The 18,401-nt window shown below is 40.2% G+C and overlaps 1 protein-coding gene across 7 annotated transcripts in view; it reads right to left on the bottom strand.

Annotated features, from left to right (window-relative positions):
• Vps13d (vacuolar protein sorting 13 homolog D) overlaps positions 1–18,401 on the bottom strand; it is a 245,867-nt gene that overhangs the window by 167,027 nt on the left and 60,439 nt on the right. For 6 of the 7 annotated variants that reach the window (XM_076861268.2, XM_076861267.2, XM_076861269.2 and 3 more), the window contains exons 25-30: positions 13,235–13,417; positions 8,075–8,306; positions 5,235–5,445; positions 2,578–2,749; positions 2,280–2,392; positions 221–433 (exon numbers count right to left, since the gene is read on the bottom strand). In XM_076861268.2, coding sequence (XP_076717383.2) covers positions 221–433; positions 2,280–2,392; positions 2,578–2,749; positions 5,235–5,445; positions 8,075–8,306; positions 13,235–13,417 — 1,124 coding nt within the window. The remainder of the gene's footprint in view (positions 1–220; positions 434–2,279; positions 2,393–2,577; positions 2,750–5,234; positions 5,446–8,074; positions 8,307–13,234; positions 13,418–18,401) is intronic. The other variant, XM_076861265.2, reaches the window with a different exon arrangement.

An 18,401-nucleotide genomic window follows, 5' to 3' on the forward strand; every position in this document is an offset into this window, starting at 1 on the left:
CTTCCTTTTTGGTAAGGCCACAGAGACACCTTTTGGCCAAGGAATTAAACTGCAAGAGTGCAGGAGAAACCAGTCAACATCCAGCACACTTCACAGATGAACCACTGTTTATCTTTTTAGTGAGCCCTTGGATGTCCTAAAGTCAAATGGACTTGACCCACATGCCACAAAAAGAAAGATGTCCCTGAAGGAAGGCGGCATGAGGGTTTGGTTCTACTACCTGAAATGAAGTTCAATCTGAATAGATCCTTGGGGCGTGCTGCTGTTCTTGGAAGGCTGAAAAATGCAGTTGAACACATTGCTCACACCAGGGCTGCACTTCTGCCCAGCATAGCGGGTGTCAAAAGCCATCATGGAATGGGAAACCAAGTTAATAGATTTGGTTTGGTTGGAAAAACTCTCATAGAGCAGTTTACATTTCTTGAAGTCAAATCTAAAAGGGAGAAAACAAACAAAATGCTAAAGACACTTCTACATTACAAAGTTTGAGATAACAAGAAAAAATCATCAATATATTTACACTATGTAAAGGAAAATAACTTTCATTTTGAGATCTTGCATTGATTTTAACAGATTCTTCAAATTGCACTTAGTGGCACTTTGCCGCGGATGTTACTTTTGCAAATCCAAAGAGATGATCTTATTCATAGGAATTTTGTGAGAAGTAACAATACCACAAATTTATTATATGCTTGATTCATTATTATTCCCATTTCCCATAATATCTCTAAGAAGACTATATATTTATAACAATCCCCAACAGGTGTCAAGGGTGCCTTTAGACCTTCATCCATCGACTTCTCGCTTTCCTGTAGGTATCTCTCTCTAGAGTCTGCAAAAATCTCTGTATAAGATCACTGAGGTTACTGGGAACAACCACAACACATACTACTCTCCACACAGAGCAATAACTCAATTAATCCAAGAATGGGAAATGTATTAGGAACTGAATTTTTTTTAATCACAAGAGAAAGCTACAATGGGAAATTCGTACTCAGTACTACTGTAGCAATATATACAGAACTCTTCCATACTAAGGAGAACTAAGGGCACAGCCAGGCATCAGGAAAACTGCTGGCTCTCAGAGAGCTGCCACATCAGAGTAGGACCCCAGGTTCACAACAGCATGCTCCCTCGGCTGAGTCAGGGAGGCACAGGCTGCCAACAGAAAGACAAGCTAGGAGACAGAGTGCCTCAGCAGGGACATCGCCAGCCCTGACACCCTCTTCTCAACTGTGGAACCACTTTCCCAGCCACACAACCTTATTCTAGTCTGAAATCCTATCTGGAAAAGAGGAGTAATGGTGCTTAGCCTTATGGGGCTGTGAAAGGGATCAAACAAGAAGTTACCAAGTGTGAACGCAATCTTGAAGTTTCCCAAATTCCTACATCTACACAGACCGAGCACGTGACAAAGTTGGTGAACTGCTGGGTGAGCACATGGGACAGTTGTCCCTACAAGGGACAGTTGCTACTCAGCTTTCAGATGCTTCCAAGCAAGGACCTTGGCCTAATATTGCTAAGCTTCTGTTTTGTTCTGTTTTTCCTAGAAGAATCTGAAATCCAAGATTTTTGAATTTGAAATCCCCCAATTTCTGAAAAGTTAAGCAGTGAGGTAGTCACTAGTGCCATCCATCCGTGCAGACACATGCAGGATGGCCCTCCGCACTCTTTCAGGTCCTGCCCCTGAGGTATACCTGAGCATTCCACTACCATTGGAGACCGTCTGTCCCAGGTCTCTTAGTTCTCTCTCTGGTACATTAAAAACTCTGTAGGCTGAGAAAGAAGGTGCATACCTGTGGTCCCAGCTATCTGAGAGGCTGAGGCAGGAGGGTCACTTGAGCCCAGGAGTTCAAGGCCAGTCTGGGCAACATAGTGAGGCCTACCTCAAACAAACAAAAATCCCAACAGTCTGTCACCCTGAGTGACTAAATAACAGCAGACTACCACTCACAATGGTCATCTACTTTGAGAAGAAACACACAATTTCACAGTTTCAGATCACTGGTATTTGGGGCTGCTACAACAGCGTAACCTAACCTATCCTGGCAGAAGTACTCTGTGAATAGGCTTCACCCTACTGTGGACCACCTTGCTGTACCCTCTCCTCTCCACTAGTACAAAAGCAGTGCATTGCTTACATTACTGCTAACTTGGTCTAAATATTGCTAAGCTTCTGTTTTGTTCGGTTTTTCCTAGAAGAATCTGAAATACAAGGTTTTTGGATTTGAAATCCCCCAATTTCTGAAAGTTGGGGTAAAATCAAAGAAGTCACATACCTGGCGAGGGACCCAGCACTCTCTTTTCCTTTTGGGTCTTTAAGCTCCAGGCTTACATTTACCATGTCAATGAGGACGCACATGCAAGTGTACACCTCTCCACTCAAAACAGTCTGTAAAAGAAAAGTGCAGATCAACTCAGAGTTAATGATGCCAACCTAAAAATGTGTTCCTGGGTCAAGAAATTAACTTTCTTGTTATTCCATCTTCTTTCTCCAGGTGAGTTTGAGGAATATACACACAGGGTGACATCAGTCAAGACTACCAGAGTTCCATAAGAACATGAGGTCTCACTCACGTGAATTCTTGGGTCTTGTAAATCGTACGGCCGCATAAATTCCTCTATGGGTTCTCCAAGGTTGTTCTCTAATAAGCCTCGGATCAGCTTGTATTTATACAAATCTAGCGAGCAGTGGACTGAGGAGAGACTGCCATGGATAGATATGTCGGGCACAGTATGACTTATTTCTCTACAAAAAAGAAAAACCACCTTCAGAAAGAGTTCACTAACTCCACCCTGACCCACTTCCAGAAACAAGCGCCCCCCCCCCCCCATTACCAGCCTGGTAACTAACACCCGCAGCAAGAACCTCGTGTACCTCCAACAGAAGCAAGTCAGCATGACCAGCACATGCCAACTACAAAAAAGAAAACCCTTTTCTCCCCAAATATAATTTTGTAAAATTCTCAAATCTAAGCTGAGCTAAATGGGCTATGGGTGTAGCTCAGTGGTAGAGTTTTTGCAGAGACGCAAAAGGCTCTGATTTCATCCCCAATACCACCACTGGAAGAAAAAAAAAAACTGTGGGTATCTGTGAGTGGTGAGGTGAACTAACTAGCCTATTAACATGGAAAACTTCATTGGACACAGAAATCACTTAAACATTATAGTTGTAAAAGCAATAAAAAAGAAAAACCTCAACCTTTACTTAACTCTTTAGATTTAGTGGTAACTAAAAGAATAAACCAGGCTGGGTACTGTGACACAAGCCTATAATCCAGCATTACGGTGGGCTGAAGCAGGAGGATTGAGAATTCAAAGCCAGCCTCAGCAATGGTGAGGCGCATAGCACCTCAATGAGACCCTGTCTCTAAATAAAATACAAAACAGGGCTGGGGATATGGCTCAGTGGTTGAATACCCTTAAGTTCAATCCCCAGTACCAAAAAAAAAAAAGTAAAATAGGGGACTGGGGTTGCAGCTCATTGGTAAAGTGCTTGCTTTGCATGCATGAGGCATTGGGTTCTATCCTCAGCATCACATAGATAGATGATAGATAGGTAGATAGATAGATAGATAGATAGATAGATAAAATGAACCAGTGCTTCCTACAGAGCCCAAATGGGACATGAATTAGGATAAAATGTGACAGGTGACTCGTCTCAGAAGGGTTGGGCAGAGTGAAGCTGAAGATGTCCAGGACTAGGGAAACAACCAACTTCGTCCCAACATGAGCGAGCTTTTGTGCGTGGAGTAAGCAGGGATCCTACAGACCCTGTACTCTGAGCATGGGAAGAACAGGATTAGCATTTGAAGTGGAAGAGGAACATAAATAGATCATTTCAGGCTATAGACATGGCTCAGTGGTAGAGCACTTGTCTCACGTGTGATAAGGCTATGTGTTTGATTCCCAGCACTGGGAAAAGGGGGGGAAATTGCCTACAGAGAAAAATCTACAGATAATAGTTTAAGATGACCAATGATGTAATCAATGAAGCAAATGGAAAGGATTACCAGGTGCCACTTGGCCCCTGTCTCTGTGAACCACACCTGTGTTCAGCAGCACCTTCTACCTGGGCTAACAAGAATATAATTATCTGCACATATGATAGGAATGGGTAAAGTTTAGGTAAGAACAGCAAAATACTTTTTTTTGGGGGGGGGAGCACTTTTCAAAAAGAAAACAAAGTATTCAATTTCTAAATAATGAAGCTGCTCTTAAGACTGCTAAACCAGTAAACCAAACATAGCCCAGGTCAACCATAACCAAACACCAGCTAGGGAGCATTTGACTAACATGTCAGAGAGACACAAACACACAGTGACAGCGTCTGAACTCAAAACTTATTCAGAAAGGAATGAAAAGAGTGGCATGAAATGACTCCCCGTGGAATGGAGAGGTCAGAGGGGAATCAGAATTACTTTCCACACAAGTAACAAGGGTGCTTTTTAAAATGCTACTAATGAAATCTCTTTCACTGACACAGCCACGTTTCCTCTGTCCCTGGAGTTCACATGCAAAATGCTATTTTCCCAAAAATCAATGCCCCACACTGAAAGATATCACACACTGTGATCCAGGTTCTAGTCCCTGAGGACTGGTGGCCCTGACAGTCAAATGCTGCTGGTCTTAGGTAGATCTAGGAATGTTCATTTCCCAGGAAGATAAGGAACTAGTGACAACTCAAGCAAGGTCTCAACTATAGAAATAAAGCATCCTGTGTCTGAGGCTAGATATATGGTCAATCTGGGTCAGCTCCCTACTCTTCCTGAAGTAGTTTCAAGGGCAAATCTGCATCTGAACAGCTAAGGGAATTACATGGAGTTCCAGAGTGAACAGCAATGGCAGGTCCAGAATCTACCACATTTGGAATGTCCACCTCTTCCAGAATACTTCGCCTGCCCTCATCACCAAATCCAAGCTAAATTTGGGTCCCTTCCTCATGGTTTCCAAGGCACTTGTACAATCTTGGAACACAGTTTATGTCACTGAATCAAACACTCAATTAGAATCACCTACTTGCCTTCCTTATTCCACAACATAAGCTCCTAGAGGGCAGAAATTTTCTCTTTCATCACAGCAGCCTTCATGTCCAACACACAGTAGGGATTCAATTAGCATTTGGTAAATAGGCAAATAAAATGAGTACCTGTGCTCTTCCTGATTTACCATAATCGCACTGACTTCCAGTTATTAAGGTTCTACTTACACAGCTATCCAGAGAAGACACTCACTTGTCCAGATTTCTTTCCACCTGCAATTTCAGCCTACAGGGCTCTGTTAAGAGGCTCCCTCCCGTCTGTCGCACAAAATAGGAGGGGAAGATCAGATCCCCACTGCTGTCCTCCGAGGTCACGGGGTACTCTCGCGGATGTCGTTCTGCAGCAAAGAGGTCCATGTCCTGTAGATCCACGACGACACAATCCAGCAAGCAGACATGGTCTTCTACCAGGAACAGGAAAGAGAGAGAATGAATAGAAAGAATCCAAAAACAAAATTAAAAACAAAATATTTAGAACTGCCAGCTTCCCCTCGCCCTCCACTACTCAGAAATCTGTCTGTCTTCTGCAGAAGTCTCCAGCAGGGCCCCACAACCTCCCTAGGTGAAGCTCCGTGTGCCCACACATTTACCTGCCTATCCTTGTGCCAGGCACACCATGCCACAACTGCCGTCAGTATTCCTTGCCTGTCCTGAGACGACAACTGAGGGTACAGTGTGTGTGACGAAAAATGGCTTCACGTGCAATGCCCCCATAGAGACAACACTAACCAAAGGTTTACAACTTCCCAGCAGCAGAATTCTTTTTAACGCTGTATTTAACCATTTCTACTACCACTGTTCAAATCCAAGCTGCCCTTGTTCTTGCCTACACCACCACAAGTTCTCCTCCAACACACCTACAGAATTCCATCACGGTCCTCGCAAACTCACTCTCTCCACAAAATACCTGAGTAATCCTTAAAAATAAATAGACCACCACATTCCCTTCCTTTATCCTCTTTAATGGCTCTGTTTAATCCAAATGCACTCTTTAAAGTCATTCAAATTCCTACAACCTCCTGCTTAAACCCACAGCCCACTTTCCCAGCCTCATCTCTAGCCACTGTCCAATGGTTCACTAGGCCTCCGGGCTCACAGGCCTTTGCCTCCCCCAAATGCCATGCTTCCTGGACAAGCTGTCCCAGTGGTACGACCTTCCCCCTTCAATCTAAACTGTTCCTCTGCATTTGTCTTGTCTTTTCCATAATATTTATTACAGATATCAACATTGTCATTTTATTTAATGTCTTTCTCATTAGTTCAAAAGTACTGGAACCACGTCTAACCATGTTCATATACTGGAGAACAAAATACTACAACACCCGGTATTAAGCAGGAATTTGATTAATACAATTCTTGATTGGTTGATTACACTAACAAATACATGAGACAGATCAAAGAGGAGCTGATCTGGTAGAAGAGGGAAAGAAATGAGAATGAGTAGGCTTCAGAGACTCCCTAGGGTACTGTCCAGAATCTAGGAGCATAGGATATGTGAAAACCACCACCTTCATCCATAGCACTGTGTCACTACTAAGGGAATTTCAGGGGAAAACCAACAAATCAGCAGAAGAAATAATGTTAGTAATGAGATCTTCTTCCCATAAAACACTCCAAATCACTCTTACAAGTATCCACTATATGTGAGGCCACCTGTGAAGATGGCAAGTTCAAAGCCAGCCTCAGCTACTGAGTGAGGCTATAACTCAGAGACACCATGTCTCTAAAATATAAAATAGGGCTGGGGATGTGGTGACTTGGTTAAGCATACAGGGTTCAATCCCCAACACCAAAACAAACAAACAAACAAACAAAATCATCAGGTTCTGAAGTCATACTGCCAAAACGCACAGCCCATGCCTACCATTCACCATCAGCATGACTGCAGAAAGATCGACTCACTTAATCTCTCTAAGCCTTTGTCTCTTCATCCGTAAAATGGGGAATAGAAAATAAGACCTGACAAGGATGTCATGCAGATGGAAAGCTGAAATAAAGTGCCACCACATCTGGCAAACAGGAATTGTTTTAGGATAACATTGAAAATAGTGATGAAGACGTCTCGCTCTGTCAAATGGCTAAGAGCCACTTCGCTGTCACCTCTAGGAATACGAGGCACTGTAGGTCTTTGGTCTACTGAATGAAAGGCAGAGCTCCTCAGCTGGCCCTTCCTCTTTCAAGTCTGACACTGACCTGATCCTTGAGGCTCATCATACTCTGCCTCCCTCCACAGCTCCTGAGAGCAGCCCCTCACTTACCCAAAATACCTTCCACAACATGCTGGACAACTCAAACGCCAAAATGAGGCCCTAACTCCAATGGTTGGTTCTTACATTCTAGAAAAGTACCAATAGCTGGACGATTCATGTCTTTTCAAATTTTTGTCTACAGTGTTTCTGCTGTTATCAAATTCACACTAATATTCTTTAGAGGGGTGTTTTTTTTTATATTTTAGAAGTAAATAGTGACTTGAAAGGATGGTGCCTGGGTGGTGGCTTACAAGGACGCAGGAGTTGGTCTATTTATGCAATCACCACCCGGCAGCAATTAAATTGAACTAGGGAAAACACGCCTAATTGGGCATGGTGACACACACCTGTAATCCCAGTGACTCTGGGAGGCTAAGGAAGGAGGATAGCAAGCTGAAGGGCAGCCTGGGCCACTTAGCACAACCCTGTCTCAAAATAAAAAATAAAAAGGGCTGGGAATATGTATCAGTGGTAGAGCACCCCTGGCTTCAATCACCAGTACCACAAAAAAAGATTTTTTTTTAGTTAAAAATGTGTGTGGTGGGGAGGAAAATGCCTTAATAGATAATACACACACAAAAAAAAAAAAAGAAAAAAAAAAAGAAAATTAAATTAAAATGTGTGTGTGGTAGGGAAGAAAATGTCCTAATAGATAATCTCAAATCTCTTTATTTACATTGTATCTTGCTAATTCAGCCCTACTGTAGAAGTCACCCAATGATAAATCTATACCTAAGATGCTTATACTTCTAAAGCACTAGGCAGCAGTTTTCTCCTCTTTTACCTGGACTACTGGAACCGTGGCGGACAGACGGTGTGGCTTGCTGCCCTCGCTGCTTGGTGGGGACACTGGGCACAAACTCATTCTTCAGGCTGCCTAGGACCATTTCAGCAGGAGGCATTGTGAGCAGTCCCTGGGAATGGGACCCTCTGGGGTCCTCAGTGCTGGTCGTCTTCCTTGTGCTGTGTCTGGGAGTGCCCATTGGGGAGGCAGGGGAGGCTACAGGCACTGACTCCTGGAAGGAACAAAATAAAACTGGAAGGTAAAAGTGGCTGGGGTGGGGGTGGGGCGGGGGTGGGGCCGAGACCTTCCCTACTCAGGCTCTCTGATCTTCAAAGCTCTGTGGTGCTGGTGCTTCCCTCAACCTAACAGATCCTGTCAACTGGAGAGCATCGGGGTCATGACACTTCCTGCCACAGATAAGTATCTGCAGAGATGTTGCAGATAATTCAATACTTGCTGAAAACTACCCCAATATTGCAAGAAGATACCATCTTTTAGCTCAAGAGCAAATGTCAAGATGTGAAAAGCTTCAGGAGGTTTAACCTAGGTTAAATTCAACAAAAGTGGGGATGGGGCTAGGGCTCAGGGGTAGTGCACTTGCCTGGCATGTGTGAAGCACTGGGTTCGATTCTCAGCATGGCATATAAATAAATAAAATAAAGGTCTATGTCTATCGACAACTAAAAAAATATTTTAAAAAAAGAGAAAACTCATTAAAAAGAAAAATTCAAAAGTAAATCTCTTGCAAAACAATATATTGTTGCTGGGTGGGGGAGCAGTTATTGCTATAAGAAAATGTATCTAATGGCAATGTGACTCCAGTGGAATTAGGCAATGGCAATGTGTCTCTACTTTCTAGAACTCTCCCCACATGGGTTTGCATTTCTCATCTACGTAACTATGGAAATGGAAAACAAGAAAGGTTAGCCATCCCTCTTATGTTTCCACTCAAGGGCATAAAAAGTAAGAGGTCCAATACAGAACAAAACAGATTCTGTAGTTGTATTGAAAAAGTATACTCTTACAGACTTAGTGCTTTTAGTTAACTGCTAATAGGGAAAATTCTCTCTCACCAGAATTAGTCGATAAATGGTTTTTAAACTTCCAGGGCTCCCTCATCCCAGCCTCAGAACTGTATCCATGTGGCTCCTGCATCATCAGACTGTTCCCAGCTAGCCACTGTCACATGCAGATTGGGAGGACAGGAAGAATGGTCTTTCTTCTAGTACTACGTAAGATGTATACTTATCTTAGCCTCTCAGCTTTGGAAAAGGAGAGGAAAATACTGTGTTCTCTCACAGTTATCTTAAGTAGTAATTACAAGTAAAAGAAACCATTTCTTACTTCCTACATTTTTTCTTTTTTACAAAGCAGATTACTAGGTAAGTGCTGTTATTTAAGTACTTTAACATTAAAACCTTCCTTTTCACTTAGTTTATTTAAACTCTGGAGCACGTTTGTTGCTCTTTCATTTGATTGCTCTCTATATCTTCTCTACAGTTGGTTTAAATAAATCAGTGGCTTGAGGAGATTAACCCAAAGCTTTTGAAAGACTCTGACTTAGATATTATGGTTTAAACACAAGCCATGGTTGAGAAAAATGAAAGGCAAGCATATGTAAAAAAATTCAAACCCATACTCATTAAGACATGGATTTATGTAAAACAATTCCAAACACACACGAGTCATGAAACTGAGGGCAAATAACCTCTCTGTAAGGTTTGATGTCAGGAGTATTTCCTGTTCTTTAACCACTGAAATGCATATTAGACAAAGCTCACATGCAAGTACATTAAAGGGCAGTGTAAATGCACGGTGACCTTTGAGAAGAAGGTAACTATTCACTTCACATGGACCCTGATCAATTAAATTAGAGTGTATATGTGGAGAGGTAAACTTCTCAAACAAGTTTATCTGACTACAAATACTTAAACAAATGACACTCCACGCAGCCCTTATGGAATTCTACAGAACAACCACTGGTATGTAACAATAGCTTTTCTAGGTTTAAGGATAAGGAAGTACTACACACAGCTTAGGAAAAGGAATTCATTTTAATGGGCCTTAAGAAGGATTTCTCTATATAGCAGGTAGTAGGTAAATAATTTATTAAAAAAAAAAAAAGTTATAAGCAGATCCAGGCATGGTGGTACACACTACAATCCCTGTACCTCAGGAGGCTGAGACAGGAGGATTGCAAATTTGAGGCCAAACTCAGCAACTTAGCAAGACCCTGTCTCAAAACAAAAAATAAATAAAGGGCTGAGGGGCTGGGGTTGTGGCTTAGTGGCAAAGCACTTGCCTTGCACTTTTGAGGCACTGGGTTCAATCCTCAGCACCACACTAAAATAAATAAACAAAATGAAGATATATTTTGTCTGTGTATAACTAAAAAAAGGGGGGGGGGCTAAGAATATAGATCAAGGGTAGAGTACCCCTGGGTTCAATCTCCACTACTCCCAAAAAAGAAAAAAAAAAGGTAATAAGCAAGCTTTCCCAAGAAATAAAATATTTTATTTTACAAGGTTAGTTTTTTCATTTGCTTTAAGTATATGAATGTGAATTGACTGCTGAACCCCATAAGGTTTTTCAAAATAACAAGGAGACAAACACACATTATACCTTGAAGAAAAAGCGATCCTTGTACGCACTGCCACTTAAAATCAAATCCTCAAAAACAAATACAGGGAAATATTTTCATTAAAATGCTACAAATTATGTGCTATTATTTGGCTTAACAAAGCAGAAACCCTTCTACCGGTATGTCTTGAAATATTTTGGCAATTCTTCTTCCAAGGCTAACTTCAGAGTACCCTTGTGAGCCCACACACAGATGTATCTGGTATAGGAAAATACTCCATTACCCGTTTTTTTCCTCTCTTGGAGATAATGGAATTGAATCCAGGTCCTCACACTTGCTAAGCAAGCACTCTACCACTGAGCTTCATCCCCAGTCCTAGCCTTTTTAGGAAGGTTAGCAAAACGAACAGTATTACCAAACATGCTCATCCATTCTGACTATAATTGAGCTCTTCCTAAAAAAGTCTGGCTTCAGAATAAAAATGTATCACAAACAAATATACTCCAAAGAACTTCTTACTATGCAACCTGAACTCTCCATTACATTCCCCAGACATCTAGGGAGGGGAAAGGTATATGAAGTTATCACCTATGGCCAATGATGTAATCAATCACACCCACACAATGGGACCTCCGTGAAAAACCCTAGATGATGGGGTTCAGACAGCTATCAGATTAGTGAACCTGACACCGTGGGTCCAGGGCAGTATATACACTCCAACACACAAGGACACAAGTGCCTGTGCTCAGGGCCCCCAGGCCTGGTCTCTACACCTACTCATCTGGCTGCTCATCTGTAGCCTTTCTCTTTTATAATAAGCCAGTGAATGTACTTCCCCTGAGCTCTACAAGCCATTATAGCAAACTACTAAACATGAGGAAGGAGGGCAGGAGCCCCTAACTTGTAGCTGGTTGATGAGAAGTAATGGAGAGCTGAACTTGTGCCTGGAGTCTGAAGTGGGAGGAGTGAGCTCCCAAACCTGCCGGCCTATGCTAACTCAGGATAATCAGTGCCAAACCTGAACTGGAGGACACCTGGTGGGTATTTGGAGCGCCAGAAAATGGTTGGTATAGGGAAAACCCCATGCCACTGGTGTCAGAAGTGTTGTAAACAGAGAAAACAGGGGGTTGCTTTTCATATCTAAAGAGCTTAGCAATGATTGATATATAACAAGCATTCAACAAATATATGACAGGGATGGTGGCACACACCTGTAATCTCAGCAACTCATGAGACTGAGGCAGGACGATTATAAGTTTGATGTCAGGCTCAGCAATTTAGCAAAATTCTGTCTCAAAAAAATTTTTAATGTACTGAGGCTATAACTCAGAGGTAAAGCGCCCCTGGGTTCAATCTGCAGTAAAAATACACACACACACACACACACACACACACACACACACAGCTGTTTATTGCTGTTTTTGTCAGTCTTACAATCTTATCATCAAATCTTAGGTACATTTTCTCAAAGGCTCTCTCTCTCCATTTTATTAACTATTAGACCAAAAACAGGCATAACTATCTGGGAATTTCATTAAGTACTTTTCTGGCACAATAAAATGAGTTTGTACTGAATGGGCAGAGACTGAAAAGCTTCTCTGGAAGCCTGCAAGAAATGATGAAAACACACCAAGAATGACCTCTCTATCTCCAAAAATACCACTTGGTCTCCTCAAATGCAGAAATGGGTAAAGGGCGCTAATTAGAAAGTCTCCAAAGTCTTCTCAACTGTGATTTACTAAGTGTTTCCACTGGTATTGTTTATCCTCTTTGTGTCTTCATTTCCCCAATTGTAAAATGAAAATGACAGCAATCCCCATCCTGATTACCTCCAAGAATATTTTAAGAAATAAGTAATTGGGGCTGGGATTGTGGCTCAGAGGTAGAGCGCTCGCCTAGCATGCGTGAGACACTGGGTTCGATCCTCAGCACCACATAAAAATAAAATAAAGATATTATGTCCACCTATAACTAAAAAATAAATTTTAAAAATTTTAAAAATAAAGAAAAAAGTAACTGCCAGCCAGGTGCAGTGGCAGAAGCCTGTAATCCCACAGACTCAGGAGGCTGAGATGGGAGGGTTGCAAATTCGAGGGCAGCCTCTGCAATTAAATGAGACCCTGTCTCAAAATAAAATAAAAAGAGCTAAGGATGTGGCTCAGTGGTAAAGTGCCCTGGGTTCAACCCCAATACCAAAAGAAAAAAAAAAAAAAAGTAACTGCCAAAGTAATTTAAACAATGCAAGACACTATATAAGATTTTTATCATTAAGACATTTTTAAAAGGTTTCATGGGCCAAATCACATGCTCTGAAAAAAGTCACACGGTATAAAGCATTATCATAGAAGGAATGTTTTCCTATAAAGAAAGTACTACACAAAGATGGAGGCTTGGTTCCCTTGGTGTGTTTGCTAAAACAAGTTACTACATGCAGTTAGTAAGGGTTATAACTTGTACTATTTTAATTTAAAAGGTTTACTGAAATGTCAATAAAATGTCAAGAAATGTTCTATAAGACACATATCCTACAAAACCAGGAACTTGTTGAGCTGAAAAGGGAATGGATATTAACTGCTGACCTTATCTTGTAAGGAAAAGGTCCCAGGAAAACCGGCAAAGAGAAACTTGTTCTTGACTTTCAACTTCCCCAAATTTGCTACAATCAGTTTATTTGATCTGGAACTTTCTGGGATGAGAAGAACAGGAGCACCAGCCTCAATATCCAGAAGAATCCGAGAACAGCGCTGGGCTTGATCTCTCACCTGAAAAAGGAAGAAAAATTACTTCAAGGCTCAATTAATTCCCTAATTTTATAATCAAATAACCTCAGTTTCTTCAAAGTGTCATGCATTTATAAAACAATTAAAGACCCCACAGAGCACGTTTTGTGGCCATCATAGAGTTAAGTTAAAAGTCAGTATCAAGCCAGGCACAGTGGTGTGTGCCTATAATCTCAGCAGCTTGGAAGACAAGGCAGGAGGATCATATGTTCAAGATCAGCCTCAGCAAATTAGTAGCAAGGCCCTGTTTCAAAAGAAAAAAATGAAAAGGGCTAGGGATGTGGCTGAGTGATTAAGTGCTCCTGAGTTCAATCCCTGGCACCAAAAACAAAAGTCTATAACAAGATGATAATGGAAAATCCCCAAATATCTTGAAATTAAACTACCACTTCTAAATAATATATACACCAAACAAGTAACCACAAGGGAAATCGAAAAATATTTTCACCAAAATACAAAGAAGATATAACATTAAAGTTCACAGCACACACTTAAAAAGAAAAGTAAAACTTGCCTTTGTGGATAACCAAACCATCCGTATAGAAAATCCTATAGAATTTAAAGGAACTAGAAGTAACAAGGGAGTTTATCAGGATGATTGCAGAATGCAAGGTCAATAGGTCAATATACCAAAGCCAGTAATAGTTCTTATACTTTCAACAAACAAATTAATCATTGAAATTTTCATTATTATAAACAAGCATCATTTATAATAACATCAAAAATTGGGAATATCTAGGGATAAATTTAACAGAAAAGGTGTAAGACTGGTGCACCCCAAACTACAAAACTCTACTGCTAAGAGAAATACCACACTCAAGGATCCAAAGACTCAGTATTAAGACGTCGATTCTCTGCAAAATGATCTGTAGATTCAATGTGATCTCAGCCAAAATTGTAGCAGACTTGAGCGGATGGGGTGACTCTAAAATTCATATAGCAATGCAAAGGACCTGGAATAGCTAGAAGAATTTGAAGCCACTTTCCCATAACATGCAATTCACAGTCGCCACATGACTCAGCAATTCCTTTCCCAGTTTTTCATTCAAGAGAAATGAAATCGTGCATCCATACAGACTTGGATATGAATGCTCCTAGCAGTATTATTTTTAATAACTCCAAATTGAAAACTACGCAAATGATCATCAGGTGGGCAAATGGATAGACAGATTGCATTGTATTCCAACAATGGAATACTGCTCAGCAATGAGAAGAGTGGACGGCTGGTGCCTGCATCCACACGGATGGGTCTCGAAAGCATTCTGCCAAGTGAAGAAAGCCACACACAAAAGACTATGTCCTGCATGATTTCATTTATACAGAATTCTTTAAAAAAGGCAAAATTATTGTGAAAGATCTGGGCTGCCAGGGTGCAGGGGTTAGGGCACAGGGGCATGAGGAAACTTCTTAAGGGAATAGAAATGTTATAAATCTTGGCTGTGCTTGTAGCTACAAGACTGCAAACAACTTATTTTTTTTTTTTAAACATTTGCTATTTAACTTTTTTTTTTTTTAAAGAGAGAGAGAGAGAGAGAGAGAGAGAGAATTTTAATATTTATTTTTTAGTTTTCGGCGGACACAACATCTTTGTCTGTATGTGGTGCTCAGGATCGAACCCGGGCCGCACGCATGCGAGGCGAGCGCGCTACCGCTTGAGCCACATCCCCAGCCCCAGCAAACAACTTAAAACTAATTGAACTGTACACTTTAGATTGGTTAAGTTTATTGTATGTAAATTATACCACAATAAAATTGACAAAAGTATAAGCTCAAAAGCATTCAAAGTGTTTGCTATTTAATGACTTGGAAATAGTTCTTCATGTGTTATATTGACCAGTGGAAAAACGTATATTAAAAAGTATCTAAAATGTATATTAAAAAAAAGTAGAGGGCAGGGGTTGTGTGCAGCTCAGCAGTTGAGCGCTTGCCTAGTATATGCAAGGCACTAGGTTCGATCCTCAGCACAACATAAAAACAAATAAATAAAATAAAGGGATTGTGTCCAACTACAACTAAAAAAATAATTTAAAAAAGAAAAAAAAGTAAAGCTGGGTGTGGTGTCACACACCTGTAATCCCATTGGCTTGGGAGGCTGAGGCAGGAAGATCACAGGTTCAAAGCCAGCCTCAGCAACTTAGTGAGAACCTGTTTTAAAATAAGAAATAAAAAGGGCTGGGGATGTGACTCAGCAGTTAAACATCCCTGGGTTCAATCCCCAGTACCAAAAACAAATAATAATAATAAGACAGATACCAAAACTGAAATTACCATAATTTCCCTTCTCCAGAGATAAATGCTGCTGCCATTTTGGCAGGTTCACATAGGAATCAGAGGTGTGAACTCATACACTGACTACCTGACACTGAATCCCCACTGTGGCTATTTTTTATAATTTTAGTTGTAGATGGACACAATCCCTTTATTTTATTCATTTATGTGGTGCTGAGGATTGAACTCAATGCCCCACTCATGGGAAGCATGTACTCTACCACTAAGCCACAATCCCAGCCCACTCTGGCCATTTATTAATTGGTTATTGATCTTAGTTAAGTTGTTAAGATCTCTTTGCCTCAGGTTCCTTGTCTGCAAAATGGTAATAATAAGCCTACCTGAAAGAGCTGCTGATTAAATGAGAATTAAATGAGACAACACCCTAACTCAGCAGTAGATACATAGTAGCTATTATTATATACCATATCCTTTCAGTCAATTTTTCCTAGCATACAACAATATTTTTTAAGTTCAATATATTAACTTATAGATTTAAAAACAATAAACTGGATATTCCTTTACATTCTGGATGGCTCTTAATTTCTGAACATGTCTTCATAGTTACATGTTAATGCAAAAATACAACCATGCCAAGCACACTCAAGCAGCTCGAGAGGTTGAGGCAGGAGGATTGCAAGTTCAAGGTCAGTCTCAGCAATTTAGTGAAACCCTCAGCTACTTAGTAAGACCCTGTCTCACTATTTAAAAAATAAAAAGGACTGGGGTATTTTTATTTAAAAAATAAAAAGTGGTAAATTACCCCCAAACAATTGATACCCCCCAAACCACACTGAACTATAAACTCACACAATCAGAGTTATAATGCTTCCTCACTTTAAAAGTGGCAGTAACTGCCCATACTATCTCGTCAGGTGACATTATTTTTTGTTCTTAATCTCTTCCCTCTCAAATATACTGTGAGGGCAATGACCTTGTCTTCCTTATTTCTACTACATTCCTGGCACTCCCAGACTGCATGACACATCATTCCTGAATAACTGAATAAACAAACAAGATTATTGTAAGGATCAAACAAGATAATCCACAAAAGCACTTTAAACTCCAAAGTTTTATTCATATAAATAATTATCACCGAGAGCACAGCACACTTATTTTCGATATCTCCATCCTCCTCCTCCAACTGAGTAAACAGAGGAGCAAGAAGAAAATCACCTCCCAGTCTCATCACTCAGCTTGTAGGGATGCAAAACTCAGACTTTTTGTCCCAAGTTCTCTAAACTGCAACATCACTTCTTAGCTCCATCAAAAATCTGTACTCCTTGTTCTCAGTGAATAAAGAAGTTTAATAAATACAAGAGAGAGAAAACAGAAGACAAAAGAAATCTGTATCATACTTCTGGGATGAACTATAAAGGAAATAGCTTCTATTTGGTCAAATCAAGTACAATAGATATTCTTATCATTTCAAATATCAAAATTAAAAAGAAATATAAAGCCCCATTGAGCCATTATTTATAGACATTAGAAAATGCAGGAATAAAAATCCAACTATTAGGGGCAGGGTGTAACTCAGTGAAGAGCAAGCCCGAGGCCTAAGTTCAATCCCAGCACCAAAAAGAAAAGAAGTTTCTATAAACCAAATACACCTGCCACCAATTCAATATTAGGAGAAAGGAATTTAAAGTTCAAACAAAATAGCCTCTTAATCTTATCAGCAAATGAAAGTAGTTCTTTAGCTCTTTCTGTGAAACTCAGTAATTCAAACACCTAGGATTAAAGATTCTTGAGAAGATCAGCTTTTCCTGAAAGCCCACATACTTAACAATTTTCTAAATAGAAGACATTTCTTGGCCTTCTACTTGTCTTACATAATTTGAAAGATAAATGTAAAAGACTTATCTTCAAATTCTGCCTACCCCAGGAAGTTAAGCCCAATTACTCAGTGACGCACAAGTGACTCACTTCCTCACTCAAAGGATTTATCACAATAAGATTTACTACTGTTTAAACCACACATACAAAAACAATTGTTTTAAATGTACATAATTCTACCATAAAATCTAACAGACCTGTACTGAAAGTTGCAAAAATATCCATCGCTTTGATCAAATAATACCATTTGTACGAATTAATCCTATGAAAGTAATCCAAAAGAAAAAAAAAATTTTTGCAAAGATAATCATGAATCATTATTCATAAGAATGAGAAAGTGGAAACAATTTAAGTATTAAAATTAGGGAAATGGTTAAATGAACTCCCTTGATGTATTACACACTTTTTTTTTTTTTTTTTAGAGAGAGAGTGAGAGATGGAGAGAGAGAGAAAGAATTTTAATATTTATTTTTTAGTTTTCGGCGGACACAACATCCTTGTTTGTATGTGGTGCTGAGGATCGAACCCAGGCTGCACGCATGCCAGGCGAGTGCGCTACCATTTGAGCCACATCCCCAGCCCCTATTACACACTTATTACACAGATGACAATGAACATGAAGACAAGACAAAAAAGATTATTAAAAAAGGCTAACTGGACTCCAAAAGAGTATGCACAAAATCAACACTTTATGCACTTTGCTGTATGCTATTGTAAGGGTCAAAATAAAAAGTCTGATGATTCAAGTATCAGTCAGAATATAAATTAAAAAGAATTCTCATACATTGCTGATGGAAAAGAAAATAACTGAAACAGCCAATTAAGAAAACAATCTGGCGCTGGGGTTGTAGCTCAGCGGTGG

Source organism: Callospermophilus lateralis, chromosome 7 (assembly GCF_048772815.1).
Source record: "Callospermophilus lateralis isolate mCalLat2 chromosome 7, mCalLat2.hap1, whole genome shotgun sequence".
In the NCBI taxonomy this organism is placed as follows: domain Eukaryota; kingdom Metazoa; phylum Chordata; class Mammalia; order Rodentia; family Sciuridae; genus Callospermophilus; species Callospermophilus lateralis.